The 21,455-nt window shown below is 42.7% G+C and overlaps 1 protein-coding gene and 1 long non-coding RNA gene across 2 annotated transcripts in view; one reads left to right on the plus strand and one right to left on the minus strand.

The window, feature by feature from the left end:
- ATP6V1G3 (ATPase H+ transporting V1 subunit G3) overlaps positions 1–627 on the minus strand; it is a 21,907-nt gene extending 21,280 nt beyond the window's left edge. The window contains exon 1 of the mRNA XM_063938770.1: positions 546–627. Coding sequence (XP_063794840.1) covers positions 546–627 — 82 coding nt within the window. The remainder of the gene's footprint in view (positions 1–545) is intronic.
- LOC134956907 (uncharacterized) overlaps positions 1–7,284 on the plus strand; it is an 8,537-nt gene extending 1,253 nt beyond the window's left edge. The window contains exons 2-3 of the long non-coding RNA XR_010186284.1: positions 595–809; positions 6,963–7,284. This is a non-coding gene — a long non-coding RNA (uncharacterized LOC134956907). The remainder of the gene's footprint in view (positions 1–594; positions 810–6,962) is intronic.
- Positions 7,285–21,455: the final 14,171 nt, after the last annotated feature.

Genomic DNA, 21,455 nt, shown 5'->3' on the forward strand with positions numbered 1-21,455 from the left:
CTGAACAAAGCAACGCTTAAATTGCTCCATCGAGCACCATCTAGTGGCCGCTGATGTGCAAAACATTTGCATTCCCCCATAGAGGTGATTAGCAGAGTTAGCCTTTTATTATATAGGATTAGCAATCTAATAATTTGCAAATTGTTAGATTAAAAAGGTAAAAGTCATACAGGGACTATGAAGGGCAAATTTACTAAGATGGGAATTCTATTTAAGATGGTATGTTGCCTATAGCAACCAATTAGATTCTACTTCTCATTTATCTAGAACTTCTAGAAGATAATACCTGGAATCTGATTGGTTGCTATGGGCAATATCTCATCTTAAATAGAACTCCCATCTTAGTAAATATCACCCTAAGACTGGATATTAGAACAGTGTTCCATACTTTCAGTTATTATAAGAGAGCTAACATGAACAAAAACATTAAATACCAGTTATACATCCTAAAGCTTATAATAATCCTATGATTATATTAATCACAATTAAAAAAAAAATAGATTTAATGATCTTCAGCAACTATATTATAAATGCAATAAACTCACTTTTTTTGGCTTCTTCAAGTTTGTCCTTTGCTCTTTTCTCTGCCTGAAGGAGTTGATGGATACCCTGGGATTGGCTAGCCATTTTTACTCTTCAGATGTCCTGGTCTCTGCTTCCTGCTGCAGCCCTGCATCAGTAATACGTTGGTCCTTTTATACTGACATCTCTATGCTGTTTGTTGTCACAACATTCAGTGGTTACCTGTGGAACTGGATTGGGCACTACAAGGCTGGTTTGAGTCTACACTGCAAAAGAAAAGACTAAATGTAATACTTTTATATGAATATTGGTTTTCAGTCACATGTTTATCTATTATCTTACCCTCACACTAGTATAAGACAGGATAACAGTGTTAGGTGTAGTGATGTGCACCGGAAATTTTTCGGGTTTTGTGTTTTGGTTTTGGATTCGGTTCCGCGGCAGTGTTTTGGATTCGGACGCGTTTTGGCAAAACCTCCCAGAAATTTTTTTGTCGGATTCGGGTGTGTTTTGGATTCGGGTGTTTTTTTTACAAAAAACCCTCAAAAACAGCTTAAATCATAGAATTTGGGGGTCATTTTGATCCCATAGTATTATTAACCTCAATAACCATAATTTCCACTCATTTCCAGTCTATTCTGAACACCTCACACCTCACAATATTATTTTTAGTCCTAAAATTTGCACCAAGATCGCTGGATGACTAAACTAAGTGACTCAAGTGGCCGACACAAACACCTGGCCCATCTAGGAGTGGCACTGCAGTGTCAGACAGGATGGCCGATTTAAAAAATAGTCCCCAAACAGCACATGATGCAAAGAAAAAAAGAGATGCACCAAGGTCTCTGGATGGCTAAGCTAAGCGACCCAAGTGGCCGACACAAACACCTGGCCCATCTAGGAGTGGCACTGCAGTGTCAGACAGGATGGCCGATTTAAAAAATAGTCCCCAAACAGCACATGATGCAAAGAAAAATAGAGGTGCACCAAGGTCGCTGGATGACTAAGCTAAGCGACCCAAGTGGCCGACACAAACACCTGGCCCATCTAGGAGTGGCACTGCTGTGTCAGACAGGATGGCCGATTTAAAAAATAGTCCCCAAACAGCACATGATGCAAAGAAAAATAGAGGTGCACCAAGGTCGCTGGATGGCTAAGCTAAGCGACCCAAGTGGCCGACACAAATACCTGGCCCACCTAGGAGTGGCACTGCAGTTTTCTAGTGAGAGGATGAGTGCTTCCATCCTCATGTGAATCTGAACCACTAGCCATGAACATAGGCCAGGGCCTCAGCCGTTCCTTGCCACTCCGTGTCGTAAATGGCATATTGGCAAGTTTACGCTTCTCATCAGATGCTTTTAATTTTGATTTTTGGGTCATTTTACTGAAATTTTGTAGTATACTTGACGACACAGAGGTAGAGCAATGGACTACTGTACCGTACTGCTATATATATACTGGTGGTCAGCAAAATTCTGCACTGTCCTCCTACTATATAATACTGCGCACAACTAAAATGCACCACAGGTATGGATGGATAGTATACTTGACGACACAGAGGTAGGTGGAGCAGTGGACTACTGTACTGTACTGCTATATATTATATACTGGTGGTCAGCAAAATTCTGCACTGTCCTCCTACTATATAATACTGCGCACAACTAAAATGCACCACAGGTATGGATGGATAGTATACTTGACGACACAGAGGTAGGTAGAGCAGTGGACTACTGTACCGTACCGCTATATATTATGTACTGATGGTCAGCAAAATTCTGCACTGTCCTCCTACTATATAATACTGCGCACAACTAAAATGCACCACAGGTATGGATGGATAGTATACTTGATGACACGGAAGTAGGTAGAGCAGTGGCCTACTGTACCGTACTGCTATATATTATATACTGGTGGTCAGCAAAATTCTGCACTGTCCTCCTACTATATAATACTGCGCACAACTAAAATGCACCACAGGTATGGATGGATAGTATACTTGACGACACAGAGGTAGGTAGAGCAGTGGCCTACTGTACCGTACTGCTATATATTATATACTGGTGGTCAGCAAAATTCTGCACTGTCCTCCTACTATATATACTGCGCACAACTTAAATGCACCACAGGTATGGATGGATAGTATACTTGACGACACAGAGGTAGGTAGAGCAGTGGACTACTGTACCGTACTGCTATATAATACTGGTGGTCACTGGTCAGCAAAATTCTGCACTGTTTCCTTATGCAGAAACAATGCAGCACAGATATGGAGTTTTTTTCAGGCAGAGAACGTAGATATTTTCAGCACACTGAGCACAGATATTTGCAAGCACACTGATCACAGATATTTGCAGCACACTGAGCACAGATATTTGCAAGCACACTGAGCACAGATATTTGCAGCACACTGAGCACAGATATTTGCAGCACACTGAACACAACTGAGAGAACGCTGCCCTTCCTCTCCCTATAATTTCCAATGCACGAGTGAAAATGGCGGCGACGTGCGGCTCCTTATATAGAATACGAATCTCGCGAGAATCCAACAGCGGGATGATGACGTTCGGGCGCGCTCGGGTTAACCGAGCAAGGCGGGAGGATCCGAGTCTGCCTCGGAACCGTGTAAAATGGGTGAAGTTCGGGGGGGTTCGGATTCCGAGAAACCGAACCTGCTCATCACTAGTTAGGTACAAAATCTGTACAATTAAAAGTAAAATATATACATACAGGACTTTTAAATTAGGTATGGTGCAGCATTTGTTTACTAATCAAAAGCTTTGGTAATGACCTTGTTAAAATGTCACTGACATAAAATGTAAGGGATGCTGGGTAGACTACATCTAGCTGAATTAAGCATTTGGGGAGAAGCAAAGGATGCAGTTTCACCCCTACAACTATCATGTCCAGGCTAGTACTAGTATATGCAGCATACATTACATCCATGGTTTTTATATGTGCAGTGTTGCATGTGTCTAGAGCCAGGGAAATCTTAACAGCATTGAGGGCTTTAGGCAAAGCAATGAACTGTTGCCCCTACCCACCCATTCATGGGAATAAATGAAAATAATTATAGCATGCCCTTCCTGCGGTCCAGCACCGTCTCTCCACATGTTTCCATACAGTGAATGGCTGTAAGCACTCTGATTGGTAGATCTTCAAACTCCTCTTCGTTGCAACACATTTTTTCTTGGTGCGTCGCAGTCTACGTAACTGTATCAGGCAGAGGAGCTGCGAAGTGATGAGGAGCAGCATCCAGAGAAGCCACACAAGAAGGCATGTGATTAGGGCTGGAGCAGGAGAGATGTGGGGGCTAGAGATGGTGAGACAGAAGTGGGAAATAGAGACACTCAGGAGCTGAAGCTGGAGAGACAGAAGGGGGTTGGAGATAAAATGTGGGGCTGAAGCTGAAGAGACAGCCTTGTATTTGAATGCCCCCTCCATCACTATCTGATCCCCGCAGTTGCCTTTCATATCTAAGCAGTACTATCACAACCATGTAAGCTCGCACAAGCATCTCTTCCACTTTTAAATTAGTTAAATAAGCCAATATGTACTGTATAAGATTGTAATAAATATATATAGGTTTATGAAATGATCAAATTAATTGTGTCTAGTGTACTGGCCGCTCTCAAACACAAATATTACAACTCGATACATTTAACATAATCAATTCCACAACTGTTAAAACAAATTTCAATGAAATATAATGTACACGTTCCTGTAATGCTTTGTTTCCAGCGTGTAATAACAACTCCAGAGGTTGGACCCCTTCCTTCTTTCTCTCTCGTTGTGTCATTCAGAGTTGTTATAAAAAACAGAAAGTGGGGAAATCTCGTGCAATGCACTTTTTTAATTCCAATAAGACAAACAAGGCACACTTGACTAATATATAAAGTCACACATTAAAACACGAAAGAGTTCTTTAAAACAGATCAATCTAGTAAAAAGCACATGTAGCACAAGAAAAGTTTTGCACATGGGTCAAGAGGTTGAATTACCGGAATGTTGGAGAACTGAAATCAGTCCTCAAACAGATGTGAATTAATTACTCCAGATAGCATCCCAAGACATTCACCTTGAAAAAGAGCCCAGGAGGGCTTGAAATGCATTGGCGCTGCACAAGGGAGTGTTTCTGCTGTGTCCAGAGGGGTGACGATCAGGATCCAGAACGCAGCTAATTGGGAGGTTTTAATGGTTGTGGAATTGATTATGTTACATGTATTGAGTTGTAATCTCTGTGTTTGAGAGCGCCCAGAACACTAGACACGATTAATTTGGTAATTTCAGTATTTTTCAGGGGTATTGGAAATATCCCTTAAACGTGCCTAGTGTTAAGGCAGCTCCTGTACTGCGCACCAAGGAGTGTCTCAGATTTTTTCAGACAATATATAAGTTTATGACCCATATGATTTAGCAAAACAGACTTTGTTAGATTTTAGGCTTTAATAAAAGCTGGCTAAGCATTCCTGGGGGTATGGCTGTAGAGAGAGAGCACAGGATCCATCCATTAGGCCCATTTTGTTTAAATGGGCCTAATGGAGGGGGAATTGTTTAATTATTGCCCCTACAGGCTAGGATTTATTTTTGTTGGATTTTGTGTACTTTCTATACTGCAAAATAAAACTAGCTACCACTAGGGCACTCATACCTTGAAAACCCTGGACTGGTGTACTGTTTCCTGGCTGCTGTGTGTATGGAGATGTCCATCTACCCCAAGGGAGGGCACTCCTAGCTTGATCTCCACACACTATGTATACTGTATGTATATATATATATATATATGTTCTCCCCCCCACCCTCCTGCTCACACCTCTTCTCTCTCTTCCCCACTCCAACACTGTTTCCCCATTTATCCTGTCTCACATACTGTCTCTCTTTATCAACGCTGCCTTACTCTGGGTTGATGTATCAAGCAGTGAAAACAGTGGAGAAGTGGAGTGAAGGTTTGCAAAAACACAGGTGTACTGTGCAGATGGGTAAAAGACATCAAGTTGGTGGGAACTACAGGAGGTATAAACAGTGGCTCCATCTGATGGCAAGAAGTAGTAACAGGATGTTGCTATCTTAAATGGCCTAGCTACAGTACATACCGTCCAATAATGTATGTATATTTGCTGAAAGAGGCATGGTCTCCCAGATCTCCCACCATCCCTAGATTTCATAGGACAGACCGATTTGCAGATAAGAGCAGATTTTGGATGGATCAGGACTTCTTTGCCTTCATTTTGGTGAGACAGTTCAGATTTGCAGATCTTGAAAGGTGAACGGTTTTAGGGGTTTATTCATAAAGCAGTGAAAAGTGTGGAGAAGTGAGCCTGTGGAGAAGTTGCCTATGGCAACCAATCAGCTGCTCTGTACAATTGTATAGTATGCAAATTATAAATGTTACTTCAATGCTGATTGGTTGCCATGGGCAACTTCTCACTGGCTTACTTTTCCACACTTTTCACTGCTTTATGAATAGACCCCTAAAGTTGGTGTTTCTGAACAGATAGGGGCTGAGTTTATACAATCTGGGGCAGGTTTTGGGAGTATAATGGGTAGAGCTTAAATTGGTAGATAGTGTGCTGCTCTTCAAGGTGTCTAAAGCTGCTCCGATAATATTATTAATGATAGAGATCAATCCAGCAGAAAAAACTTGTAACGAGCACTATGTGTATGTGTGTACAGAATAAGAAACTATTCAACATTCAAGCAAAATACAGAAAAAAGTGATACCAGACAACATAAAAATAAATAGAATTAAAAATAAAATAAAAAAAAGAAACAAAAATATGATGTTTAGGCTGTTTTTGTGTGGTTTTTGTGGTTGAAGCAGAATGTCAATCAGGGGTGGGCTGCCATGTTAAGGCTATAGCTTGCAATGTTGGTTTGCCAGAAAAGCGCTGGACAGAACTTCCGGTGGCGTCAGCTTCCTTCTATCGTGGTGCTTGTGTGGCACTGGATATCTTCCTGCTGTGGCGTTCTGCTGATTTCCCCAAAGTATTTCATGTCTCCTGGACACTTTTTCAAGGATAGATTTAGTTAGTAAAAAGTCTCTTTTTAAATAAAACTTTATTGGTAAAACTTGAAGCACCTGGAAGCGGAACTTTGCTGTATGCAGGCAAGCACATGTTCCGTTGTATTAAACTTGGAAAAGATTTTAGAGAACCTCATGTTAAAAATTTTAAAAAATGAAAAAAGAATATATAAATATTAATAAAAGTAAAAGGAAAAATAAAATTAATAAAAATACAAATATGGTGACCCCTTCTGTTATATTTTATTTGAATAAATGCCTTCCCATATTCAACTGGTGTGTGTAAATGTGGCAAAATAATGAGGTGTATTAAAAATGGATATGATTATTTTAAAAAGACTTTCAGTTCAATATCAATGTTAAGGCCATTTGGATGCATTGTTTTTAATTGGTTTATCCAGTTTGTTTCCTTTTTCTTCAGGAGATTTTCGAAATCATCACCTCTCCAGCATGGAATCACCTTCTGTATATCAATGAAGCAAAGTCCCTCGGAGTCTTCCAAAAAATTAGATGATACAATGTGGGTTTCCAAACCACGTTATATATTGTAGATACTGTATGTTCCATGGCTCTGGATTTTAGTTTCCACTTTGTTTGCCCTACGTATTGAATGCTGCAGAGACATTGTAGCAGGTATATTATACCCTCTGTTCCTTTATTTTTGATTCCTTATTTGTTTAATTTGGAATGAAATGATTTTGTAGGTTGTGTTTCTGCATATTGATTTCTGCAGGCTTTGCATTGTGTGCAATGAATAAATTGACTTGATGTTTTTTTATTTTATCTTGTCTGGACTAATGCTAGCCATACATCAGACCAACTCCAGACCAACTTTCCTCCACCTCTCCAAACCTATAACCGTCCAACTTTTCTAGCCAACTAAAACAGTGCTCCACACATCTAACCAACTTTTCATCAGACCAGCAGACCAGCCAACTTCTCTCCAACTTGTGATGTCACAGAAGTAGGCGGACAGTGCCTGCCTACTTCTGCATGTTTACCTGACGTAGAGGATGACGGGGAGAGTCATTGAGTGACAGGGAGAGGGTGACAGGAGAGAGAGGGTAAAGGGGAGATTGTGACGCAGAGGAAAGGTAGAGGATGAGGCACTGGGTGACAGGGAGGGAGTGGGAGACGGATAGGCAGAGGATGACAATGTGAGTCAGTGGGTGATAGTGAGAGGCAGCAGGTGACTGGGTGACGGTGACACAGGGAATAGAGGGTGAGGCATCGGGAGACTGGGACAGATAGTGGGAGACGGAGAGGCAGAGGATAATGGAAATAGGCAGGGGAGACAGGGAGATAGTGGGTGACTGGGTAGCAGCATATGACAGCTGTGGCAGTTTGGGAACTGGGGCGATCAGTGTGGTAGCAATCTCCCAGCATCCACCGACCACCGCAGCCCTGCACACAGCAGTGTTCTGGGCTGGAGAAACAAGTTGCTAGCTGTAGCTTCTTGTGTGTAGGGCTGTCAGGCCCCCACCCTAATTACTGACCACTAATAGTGTAACGACCCAGTCTAGGAAAAAGGGCTGGCTAGCTCTAAATAGGTAGGTGTCTCTGCCAGATGATAAATAGGCAAGGACCACTGTAAACACTGATTGGTTATTCTTGTATTTTGCTATTAGCTCATGCAGGATACAATTGTTGGTAAATTAGTTTGTGTCACACCACACACAATTGTTATAGTTGAGAGTTTAGTCACAAGTTAGACCCTGCATGGCTCTGTGTTTCATGTCTTTCTACAGGGACCTGTAGGAAACTCTGCTGGACGCAATACAAGACTGACCTGGTGAGAACCATCTGTGCTTGTATGTCCCTATCGGTGTCTGTTTGTCCCTACCTGTCATCTTTACTTCTAGGCGGACAGTGGACCTTGCACTCCGGTGCAAGGTTGAATTTACACATGGTGTGAGAGTACCAATAGGTGAAATTTGGACTCTGAGGCCAGATGACTTTCACCTAAACCCGTAATTCCCGATTGGGGATATTTAGCTTGATTCAGTGTGTGTGTTCTTACTCTTAGACGGGGGGCGGTTCTAATCCTTTCATCTTTTCAGATTTTGCGTCTGGTCTGCCTAACAGGACCATCTTTCCTAGCAGCCTGAAGGCGAAGGGATATAACTCGAGGTAAGCGGCAAGTCCACACCTGCACGGCAGCAGTCTCCACTGACTTTTTACAGAACTACAAATGGTTGCACAAAGTATTTGCGCAAATGCACTTTCCCAATACTGGAAAGTGGATGTAAGTCTTTGTGTTTGCACAGCAGTGAAGTAAGGGGATAATTCAGACTGGATAGCTGTGGCAGCAGCGATCGCAGTCTGAATCGTTTTGTGGAGTGTGCATATGCAGCGGCAGTACTGCGCGTGCACACCCCGGGGAGCCCAGTGAGATGCTATCAGCATCTCTGGGCTGTAATCGCTTCTGCCTGACTGACAGGCAGACGCGGTCGCGGGGCGGGAGGGGGAGTGCCGACTGCATTAGAATGCCATTGGTGGGGCACTGTCCGGACAACGGAGGCAGGTCTGGACCATTGGGGGGGTGGGCTGTGGCGACTGCGTGGCGTCACACGCAGCCCCAGCAACCCAGGATGTGGCAAAAAGCTCCCTGCCAGCGAACAGGAGCTGCGCATGTAGGGAACTACTCGCCAGGTACAAAAGCATTGCCGCTGCAAGAAGCTTTTGTACCTGTGCAGCGGGGCAGAGCCAGACATGCAGGGCGGACTAGCCCCGTGCTGGGCATCCTCCCGCATGTCTGTGAAAGTGATCGTATATGTGTTAAATTTAGCACATCTACGATCAACTCTGAATTACCCCATGCTCATAGCGGGAAAGTATAAATTCCCCCTAATGGATATACCACACTCTTCTGAAAAGCTGGTAGAGTTGTAAGATAAACTATATGAAACCAGATACATATAAGTAAAACGTGCCCAGCTGTACTACAGCTAGTGAAATGCATGGCTGCAAGTTAACTACTATTCATAGACGCAGCACCATGCAAGGCCCAAAAGAAAGAAAGGCCTTTATTTTAAAAGAGAACATGCTATTTTAGGATTGCATTAGTTAGGAGCCAAATCCATGTTTTTGAATTGATTAGTTTAGATTACCTAAAAGACTGCCAGCCAAATATTAAAATCTTCAAAGCTTTTGTTCCCTGCTCCATCTCTACTCTCCAAGATGGTACTACAAGCTAGGGATGAGCGGGTTCGGTTCCCAGAGAACCGAACCCTACTGGACTACACGCTCCGAGCCCGGATCCGAGACAGGCTCGGGTTTTCCCATCTGACTCAGAAACCAGAACGAGGCAAAACGTCATCATCCCGCTGTCGGATTCTCACGGGGTTTGGATTCCATATAAGGAGCCGGGCGTCCCCGCCATTTTCACTCCGGCATTGGAGAGTGTAGAGAGAGGACGTGTCTCTGTTCTCTCAGTGTCCTCAGTGTCTGCATCTTGTGCTGCATCTGTCCAGTCACAGTGGTTGTGTCCTCTGCTGCCATATGTCCAGTGCTGACCAGTGGTGCTGTGTTGTGCTGCATCAGTCACAGTGGTGGTGTGTTGTGCTGCATCAGTCACAGTGGTGGTGTCCTCTGCTGCCATATGCCCAGTGCTGCTGTATAATATATTAATAAGTCCCTTAAAGTGTTGCTGTGTTGTCCTGCATCAGACCAGTGGTAGTGTCCTGTGAATCAGTCAGTCAGTCCAGTGACCATTCACAGTGGTGTCCTCTGCTGTCATATGCCCAGTATTGCTGTATAATATATTAATAAATACCGTAAAGTGTTGCTGTGTTGACCTGCATCAGACCAGTGGTAGTGTCCTGTACATCAGTCAGTCCAGTGACCATTCACAGTGGTGTCCTCTGCTGCCATATGCCCAGTGTTGCTGTATAATATATTAATAAGTCCCTTAAAGTGTTGCTGTGTTGTCCTGCATCAGTCCAGTGGTAGTGTTCTGTGCATCAGTCAGTCAGTCAGTCAGTCAGTCAGTCAGTCCAGTGACCATTCACAGTGGTGTCCTCTGCTGCCATATGCCCAGTGCTGCTGTATAGGGTGCTGTGTTGTGCTGCATCAGTTCAGTGGTGGTGTATTGTGCTGTATCAGTCCAGTGGTAGTGTCCTGTACATCAGCCATCAGTCATTCCAGTGACCAGTCCCAGTGGTATACTCTGCTGCCATATGTCCAGTGCTGCTGTATAGTAATAACAAGTCCCTTACAGTGTTGCTGTGTTGTCCTGCATCAGACCAGTGGTAGTGTCCTGTGCATCAGCCATCAGTAATTCCAGTGACCAGTCACAGTGGTATCCTCTTCTGCCATATGTCCAGTGCTCCTGTGCTGCATATTGTGTTATATAACTCCAGAAAAATAATGGAGAACAAAAATTTCGAGGATAAAATAGGGAAAGATCAAGAACCACTTCCTCCTAGTGCTGAAGCTGCTGCCACTAGCCATGACATAGACGATGAAATGCTATCAACGTCGTCTGCCAAGGCCAATGCCCAATGTGATAGTAGACGGCATGTAAAATCCAAAAAGCTAAAGTTCAGTAAAAAGACCCCAAAAAAGAAATGTAAATGGTCTGAGGAGAAACGTAAACCTGCCAATATGCCATTTACGACACGGAGTGGCAAAGTACGGCTAAGGCCCTGGCCTATGTTTATGACTAGTGGTTCAACTTCACATGACGATGGAAGCCCTCATCCTCCCGCTAGAAAAATTAAAAGAGTTAAGCTGGAAGTAGCACAGAAAAGAACTGTGCGTTCTGAGATGGTATCACAAATCCCCAAGGAGAGTCCAACTGTGTCGGTGGTTGCGATGCCTGACCTTCCCAACACTGGACGGGAAGAGGTGGCTCCTTCCACCATTTGCATGCCCCCTGCAAGTGCTGGAAGGAGCACCCACAGTCCAGTTCCTGATATTCAAATTGAAGATGTCACTGTTGAAGTACACCAGGATGAGGATATGGGAGTTGCTGTCGCTGAGGAGGAAGTTAATGATGAGGATTCTGATGGTGAGGTGGTTTGTTTAAATAAGGCACTGGGGAGACACCGGTTGTCCGTGGGATGAAGAAGCCCATTGTGATGCCTGGGCAAAATACCAAAAAAAAACACCTCTTCGGTGTGGAATTATTTCCCCACAAATCCGGACAACAGGTGTCAAGCCGTGTATTGTCTCTGTCAATCTGTAATAAGTAGGGGTAAGGATGTTAACCACCTAGGAACATCCTCTCTTATATGACACCTGCAGCGCATTCATCAAAAGTCAGTGTCAAGTTGTGAAACTTTGGGTAAGAGCATAAGCAGTCCACTGGCACCTAAATCCCTTCTTCTTCTTGTACCGAAGCTCCTGCAAGCCACACCACCAACTCCCTCAACGTCAACTTCCTCCTCAGCCATGAACGTCAGTAGTCCTGCAGGCCATGTCCCTGGCAAGACTGACAAGTCCTATCGTAACCGGGATTCCTCCGGAGGATCCTTGGGTGGTACGCCTGCTGTTGCTGCCACTGCTGTTGTTGCTGCTGGCAGTCGATCGTCATCCCAGAGGGGAAGTCAGAAGACCACTTGTATTACTTCAACTAAGCAATTGACTGTTTGTGAGGAAGATGAAATATGACAGCAGTCATCCTGTTGCAAAGCGGATAACTGAGGCCTTGACACTTATGTTGGTATTAGATGTGTGTCCGGTATTCGCCATTAGTGCAGTGGAATTTAGACAATTGATGGAGGTATTGTGTCCCTGGTACCAAATCCCATCTAGGTTCCACTTCACTAGGCAGGCGATACCGAGAATGTATAGAGACGTCAGAAAAAGTGTCGTCAGTGTCCTAAAAATTGTGCTTGTAGCCAGTGTCCACTTAAACAAGGACATGTGGACAAGTGGATCAGGGCAGACTAATGACCGTTTGATTGTGACAGCCCGCTGGGTAGATGTATTGCCTCCCGCAGCAGCAGCATCTCGCAAATCCAAACTCATTTCTAGGCAGGCTACGCTGTGTATCACCGCTTTCCATAGGAGGCACACTGCTGACAACCTCTTACGGAAACTGAGGGACATCACCGCACATTGGCTTACCCCACTTAGACTCTCCTGGGAATTTGTGATATCGGACAGCGCCACCAATATTGTGCGTGCATTACATCTGGGCAAATTCCAGCACGTCCCATGTTTTGCACATACAATTAATTTGGTTGTGCAGAATTTTTTGAAAAATGACAGGGGTGTGCAGGAGATGCTGTCGGTGGCCTGAAAAATTGCAGACCACTTTCGACATTCTACCACTAAATGCCGAAGACTGGAGCACCAGCAAACACCCCTGAACCTGCGCTGCCATCAACTGAAGCAAGAGGTGGTAACGAGGTGGAATTCAACACTCTATATTCTTCAGAGGATGGAGGAGCAGCAAAAGGCTATTAAAGCCTATACATCCACCTACAATATAGGCAAAGGAGGGGGAATGCACCTGACTCAAGCGCAGTGGAGAATGATTTCCGTCTTGTGCAAAGTTCTTTAACCCTTTGAACTTGCCACACGTGAAGTCAGTTCAGACACTGCCAGCTTGAGTCAGGTCATTCCCCTCATCAGGATTTTGCAGAAGAAGCTGGAGAAATTAAAAGAGGAGCTAAGACGGAGCGATTCCGCTAAGTATGTGGGATTTGTGTATGGAGCCCTTCATTCGTTTTGCCAGGATTCAAGGGTGGTCAATCTGTTGAAATCAGAGCACTACATTTTGGCCACCGTGCTCGATCCTAGGTTTAAAGCCAACGTTGTATTTCTCTTTCCAGCAGACACAAGTGTGCAGAGGTGCAAAGAACTGCTGGTGAGTAAATTGTCAACTCAAGCGGAATGTGACCAGTCAACAGCTCCTCCTTCAATTTCTCCCACCACTGGGGCTGCAAGGAAAAGGATAAGATTTCCTAGCCCACCTGCTGGCGGTGATGCAGAGCAGTAAGGAGTGAAAGCTGACATCTGGTCCAGACTGAAGGACCTGCCAACGATTACTGACATGTCTACTGTCACTGCATATGATTCTGTCATCATTGAAAGAATGGTGGAGGATTATATGAGTGACAGCATCCAAGTAGGCATGTCAGACAGTCCGTACATATACTGGCAGGAAAAAGAGGCAATTTGGATGCCCTTGCACAAACTGGCTTTATTTTACCTAAGTTGCCCCCCCAGTGTGTACTCCGAAAGAGTGTTTAGTGCAGCCGGTAACCTTGTCAGCGATAGACGTAAGAGGTTACTTCCACAAAATGTGGAGAAGATGATGTTCATCAAAATGAATTATAAATTTCCCCAAGAAGACCTTGACCAGCAATTGTCTATGGAAAGTACACAGGAACCTGTGATGGTGGAATCCAGTGGGGACCAATTAATACTCTGTGAGGAGGTGGATGTACACAGTGAAAGGTGTGAGGAATCGGAGGATGAGGTCGACATCTTGCCTCTGTAGAGCCAGTTTGTGCAAGGAGAGATTGATTGCTTCTTTTTTGGTGGGGGCCCAAACAAACCAGTCATTTCAGTCACAGTCATGTGGCAGACCCTGTCGGTTAAATGATGGGTTTGTTAAAGTGTGCATGTCCTGTTTATACAACATAAGGGTGGGTGTGAGGGCCCAAGGACAATTCCATCTTGCACCTCTTTTTCTTCTTTGCAACATGTGCTGTTTGGGGACTATCCTGTCTGACACTTCTGTATATGTCCAGTGGTACTGACATATAATTCCATTGATACTGCCATATATGGCCAGTGGTACTGCCATATAATCCTAGTGATATTGCTGTATAATTCCAGTGGGAATTGTTTTTGTCGCTTGGCTTAGTCAGACAGCTAACTCATTGCACCTCTTCTACATCTTTGCATGAGGTGTTGTTTGGGGCCTAGTATTTGAAAAGTGTCATCCTGTCTGCCATTGCAGTGCCACTCCTAGATGGGCCAATTGTTTGTGCCTCTTGGCATAGTCATACAGCTACCTCATTGCACCTCTTCTACATAATTGCATGAGGTTCTGTTTGGGGCTTTTTTTTATATCTGCCCTCCTGTCTGACACTGCAGTGCCAATCCTAGATGGGCCAGGTGTTTGTGTTGTCCACTTGTGTCGCTTAGCTTAGTCATCCAGCAACCACGGTGCAACCTTGTGGCCTAAAATCAATATTGTGAGGTGTGAGGTGTTCAGAATAGACTGAAAATAAGTGGAAATTAATGTTATTGAGCTTAATAATACCGTAGGATCAAAATTACCCCCACTTTCTGTGATTTTTAAAAAAAAAAAATTCAAAAATCATCCAGATCCAAAACCAAACCCAAAACATGAAAGGGTGGTTTTGGCAAAATGAAGCCAAAACCAAAACACGAAAGTGGAATTAGAACCAAAACACAAAACACGAAAAGTGCCAGCCGCACATCTCTACTACAAACTCTGCTCCTAAACAGGTTGTTGCATATGTAATTATTTCATTGTATATGTTGTGGTAACCTTAGAGCATTATGACATTATACGGTATAAAAGAATCTAAATTTCCCAACTTGGTGCTAGAATATGACATGCGCTCTTTTGTTATGCACACCTTGAACTGCTTATATGTTCCAGGGTTAGCTCTTTTTTTAGGTTATAATGTCATGATCATCTTTACAGATTGCCTTTTCTTTTACAATTTTCTTGAAATCTCTCCACTAGTAACTGACTCAGGGAATGCTCAGAAGTACAATTTCATATTATACCTAGGGGCTTAGTGATCATGTAAAACCTTCCCAGCAGGGGTGGTGTATGAGACATCAGTACAGTAAGAAAATTCAAAACTGACAATGTGGAAAGGCTTTTCAATATATAAAAGAAAAGTTTTTGTGCTGTAGTATTGTATTTTACTTGTCAATCACAAAGATCAGAATAAGCAAGGAAATGTAAATGTAAATTTGTATTTCCTTTAGGCAAAGGACAGAAATAAAAAATAGAGCTTAAAGAAACCAATCTAAGTATTATATAGTAACTGAATGAAAATAAACATTACATATAAATATATATATATGTCACACACAGCGCTGTCTACCAGTTACCAGTCACCCGGGAGTAGAGGGTGGAGACCAGAGGGGAGGAGCGCGGGGACCTCACATCCGGTGCAGAGTGGAAGTCTGGTGGAACGCACAGGCCGGAAGTCGAATGCAAAGTCCAGAAGCAACTTGGATCTAGCATCTACCGCTGGGTTGTGTCTATATACCGCTGCGGCTGCAGGGGAGAGGAGGATGCCGGGTCCGGGAGCCTATGGGGGTGGTGAGAAACTACTTGAAAGGAGGTTGATAGGCCTTGATATAAGTTACTATCTGGTACGCAATTTTCTGTCTGCGTGTTTTGGCACACCTTTAATAACTTACTACACCATAAGGCGCTTGTTCTTCCCCTCTACTTTCGCAGAGTTTTGTGGCCGTATATACCTTACGTCACTTTTCAAGAACTGAGCAGCCGCCAAGAGGTTTGGAAGGTGTTCACAGAGGACTAAATAGTCCGGACTTTAATTATTTTCTGTAAATCGTGTATACAGTGAGACTGTGGTTTCTGACACCCGCTGAATCATATACACGGTACTACCGAATTGTGGATAAGCGCACTGATCTATAAAATTTATATATATATATATATATATATATATACACACAGTTTTACAGTAAATGTTACATGTTGAGGTGACTCATGTTTGGTCCATGCGATTTACTTCTGTAGAACAATTGACTCTAAATTATATTATCTGTATACAGCGCCAACCGTGAACAGCAGCTTTAGTAAACCAAAGGAGGACTCCTCACAAGTCCCCAAATAGTAGACAGAAAAAAATATATATAGGAACACCAATGCGCTATTCACAAATTGAAACCAGGGAAAATCTTGGTAATATTTACAGCGCTATTTCTCGATTGATTTTAAATGTACATAGTTCTTCTTCCTCAAAGAAAATGATAGTATCAATCCAAAAAATACTTATGTCCATCCAAGTATAAAAACCAAAAAAAGTTTTATTGTAAAACGACAATCTAAAAAACGTCTCAACTTATAGACATCAACTGATTTTATCAGGTCAGCGTTTAGTCACCAAACATAAGGGGTTATCTCACTGGACCTCCCGGACACTAGATTGAATTCACGGCGTTCCCTCTGCTAACGGAGATGTTGCTTTTACCGGAGCTGTGCACGTGAGGGCTTCCCCGCCGCTAGTCGTCCACCGGTCCCTCTGCGGGTGAGGCGTCTTCTTTATCCCCCTGTTGCCGTTGCTGTGCGGCTGGTCTATACTGAGACGTCCTGCTTTCTCCTTACAGTGCGGCTCGTCTGTAATGAGACACACGTCCTATTCCCTCCTTGCGTTTGAAGTGACCAGATCCACCTACTGCAGCCGACGCGTTTCCACCCAATCAGGGTCTTTGTCGAGGCATAGGTGGGTCTGGTCTGGTCACTAATTTATACTTTGTCCGAGAAATCCGGTGTGTCAACCCTGTTAATTCATTATGCATGTTGCTTCCTTTCTTATACATATGACAGGGTTTTTTAAAGATACAGTTCTCTAAAATAACATTACCTTTATCTTAAAATCTTGTTCTTATATAATTAATATTAAACTTGGATGTTAAAAATCATTACAATGTTGATATTCATGCAATTAAGATTCCACAATCACAGAAACCATTTTGTCTCAAAGTCTCCATTTAAACCTGTTTGTTGTAAAGTTTTTAACTCATAAATCCACCACATCTCCCTTTTTGCTAAACAGGTAGCTACATCTTTTGTTCTCCAGTTGCCCTTTACCTGTTCGATGGCTTTAAAATTTATTATGCTTTTAACAGAGCAGTTATGTTCTTTTTTACAGTGTGCAGATAAGCAGTGATTTTCAAATCCCTTTTTTATGTTATTCATATGCTCTCTCATTCTGGTTTTAAAGGGTCTGCTTGTCCTTCCCACATATTGTTTATGACATATGCATTGTATCAAATAAACAACATTGCTGCTCTCACATGTCATAAAATGATTGATTATATATTGTTTATTCGTGGTGGTAGACAAAGGTTTCCATTTTACTGCCCTCATTTGCTTTAATGGACCGCCATGTTATGCACAGTCCGCACCTAAAGAATCCCTTTGATTTTACTCGGGTTATCATGTTTGGTGCTGGAGCTATGGCACTTCTTACCAGGTGATTTTTTAGATTTGGGGCTCTTTTATATATCACATTAGGTTTTTCAGACAGAAATTTCTCCAAAATGGGGTCACTTCTGAGGATTCCCCAATGTTTCTGCAACACTTTCTCTATATGTCTGTATTCTGAATTAAAAGTGGTTACAAATGAAATGGTGTAATCTTCCTTATTCTCTTTTCTACTTGGTTGCAGAAGTGAATCTCTATTGACTAGATCCAGTCTTTCCAGAGTACATTGTAATGCATCTGGATCATACCCTTTTTGTTCAAACTGGTTTCTCATTGCCTGAACTTGTTGTTTGTACACAGAATCTTCAGTGCAATTCCGTTTTACACGTCGAAACTGGCTGCCTGGCACCCATTTTAGCCAATTGGGGTGATGGCTGCTGTCTTTTCTGATAAAAGAGTTGCTACAGTATCTGTAGGTTTTGTAAAATTCTGTGTACAAATGGTCTGATCTTTAACATACACTGTTAAATCTAAAAAATTGATGTTGCTACAACTTTGAGTGTAGGTGAGTACCACTCCAAATGTATTGGTGTTCAACTTTCGCTGGAACTCAGAAAGGGTATTTCCCCCCCCTCTCCACACAAATATGATGTCGTCTATGTACCTATGATAGAGTACGAGACCTGCCCCCAGCTCACCCCACACATGGTGCTCCTCCCACGAGTCCATGAATATGTTGGCGAAACTGGGGGCGAATCTCGTACCCATTGCCGTGCCGAGGCGCTGTATGTAGTGGGTGTCCTTGAAGAAAAAATGGTTATTGGTCAGGATAAACCTTATCCCTTCTAAGATAAACTCCTCCAAATTTTTCTCCACCCTTTCCCGTGACAGGACATTGCCCACTGCTTGAATGCCCCTTTCGTGTTCTATAATTGAGTACCATGACCCGACATCTGCAGTTACTAAGATGTCGCCCTGCTGCCACTCAAATTCTTTCAATTTATTTATGATATCGGTTGTATCTTTTAAGTAAGCTCTACCCTTGCACGCTAGTGGTTGTAAATGCGTGTCTATCAGATGGGAAAGATTAGCGGTAACTGAACCAACCCCGGCCACTATAGGGCGTAATGGGGGATCTACTGTGTTTTTATGTATCTTAGGCAATCCGTAAATTACTGTCCATCACCACCACCCCACCTCCCTTGTCAACTGCAGCGCCTCTACAATGTACAGGGTTAAATGTGGATTAGTGTTGGAAAAAAACCGTTTTTTTTCCAACACTAAAGAAAATTAGGAACAGGTGGAGAAATCCACATTAAGGAAAAAATCCACATTTAACCCCGTACATTGTAGAGGCGCTGCAGTTGATACATTTGGGAAAATGGTTATGCAGGATCTGGAGAAATTATGTAAAACGAACATGTCAAAGAAAGGGAGAGGGAATGGTACTGGCAATTTTTCCAAAAAGGAAAGAGAGGCGTTAAAAAACCTCCAAGAAAGGGTGTCCATCACCATCAAACCAGCCGACAAGGGAGGTGGGGTGGTGGTGATGGACACTGAGAAATATGAAGATAAGATTCTCACTATGTTGCAAGATAAAAGTACTTACCAATCTTTGAAAAAGAACCCCATAGAAAATATAAAATCAGATTTTAAGTATATGATTGACAGATACCAAGTTAAAGGAGCAATTACAGAGCAGGAGAGAGATTTCCTGTTAGTTGATGATCCCACCCTTTCAGTAATTTACGGATTGCCTAAGATACATAAAAACACAGTAGATCCCCCATTATGCCCCATAGTGGCCGGGGTTGGTTCAGTTACCTCTAATCTTTCCCATCTGATAGACACGCATTTACAACCACTAGCGTGCAAGGGTAGAGCTTACTTAAAAGATACAACCGATATCATAAATAAATTGAAAGAATTTGAGTGGCAGCAGGGCGACATCTTAGTAACTGCAGATGTCGGGTCATTGTACTCAATTATAGAACACAAAAGGGGCATTCAAGCAGTGGGCAATGTCCTGTCACGGGAAAGGGTGGAGAAAAATTTGGAGGAGTTTATCTTAGAAGGGATAAGGTTTATCCTGACCAATAACCATTCTTTCTTCAAGGACACCCACTACATACAGCGCCTCGGCACGGTAATGGGTACGAGATTCGCCCCCAGTTTCGCCAACATATTCATGGACTCGTGGGAGGAGCACCATGTGTGGGGTGAGCTGGGGGCGGGTCTCGTACTCTATCATAGGTACATAGACGACATCATATTTGTGTGGAGAGGGGGGGAAAATACCCTTTCTGAGTTCCAGCGAAAGTTGAACACCAATACATTTGGAGTGGTACTAACCTACACTCAAAGTTGTAGCAACATCAATTTTTTAGATTTAACAGTGTATGTTAAAGATCAGACCATTTGTACACAGAATTTTACAAAACCTACAGATAGCAACTCTTTTATCAGAAAAGACAGCAGCCATCACCCCAATTGGCTAAAAGGGGTGCCAGGCAGCCAGTTTCGACGTGTAAAACGGAATTGCACTGAAGATTCTGAGTACAAACAACAAGTTCAGGCAATGAGAAACCAGTTTGAACAAAAAGGATATGATCCAGATGCATTACAATGTACTCTGGAAAGACTGGATCTAGTCAATAGAGATTCACTTCTGCAACCAAGTAGAAAAGAGAATAAGGAAGATTACACCATTTCATTTGTAACCACTTTTAATTCAGAATACAGACAGATAGAGAAAGTGTTGCAGAAACATTGGGGAATCCTCAGAAGTGACCCCATTTTGGAGAAATTTCTGTCTGAAAAACCTAAGGTGATATATAAAAGAGCCCCAAATCTAAAAATTCACCTGGTAAGAAGTGCCATAGCTCCAGCACCAAACATGATAACCCGAGTAAAATCAAAGGGATTCTTTAGGTGCGGACTGTGCATAACATGGCGGTCCATTAAAGCAAATGAGGGCAGTAAAATGGAAACCTTTATGTCTACCACCACGAATAAACAATATAAAATCAATCATTTTATGACATGTGAGAGCAGCAATGTTGTTTATTTGATACAATGCATATGTCATAAACAATATGTGGGAAGGACAAGCAGACCCTTTAAAACCAGAATGAGAGAGCATATGAATAACATAAAAAAGGGATTTGAAAATCACTGCTTATCTGCACACTGTAAAAAAGAACATAACTGCTCTGTTAACAGCATAATAAATTTTAAAGCCATCGAACAGGTAAAGGGCAACTGGAGAAAAAAAGATGTAGCTACCTGTTTAGCAAAAAGGGAGATGTGGTGGATTTATGAGTTAAAAACTTTACAACAAACAGGTTTAAATGGAGACTTTGAGACAAAATGGTTTCTGTGATTGTGGAATCTTAATTGCATGAATATCAACATTGTAATGATTTTTAACATCCAAGTTTAATATTAATTATATAAGAACAAAATTTTAAGATAAAGGTAACGTTATTTTAGAGAACTATATCTTTAAAAAACCCTGTCATATGTATAAGAAAGGAAGCAACATGCATAATGAATTAACAGGGTTGACACACCGGATTTCTCGGACAAAGTATAAATTAGTGACCAGACCAGACCCACCTATGCCTCGACAAAGACCCTGATTGGGTGGAAACGCGTCGGCTGCAGTAGGTGGATCTGGTCACTTCAAACGCAAGGAGGGAATAGGACGTGTGTCTCATTACAGACGAGCCGCACTGTAAGGAGAAAGCAGGACGTCTCAGTATAGACCAGCCACACAGCAACGGCAAC

This window comes from Pseudophryne corroboree, chromosome 9 (genome assembly GCF_028390025.1).
Source record: "Pseudophryne corroboree isolate aPseCor3 chromosome 9, aPseCor3.hap2, whole genome shotgun sequence".
NCBI lineage: Eukaryota > Metazoa > Chordata > Amphibia > Anura > Myobatrachidae > Pseudophryne > Pseudophryne corroboree.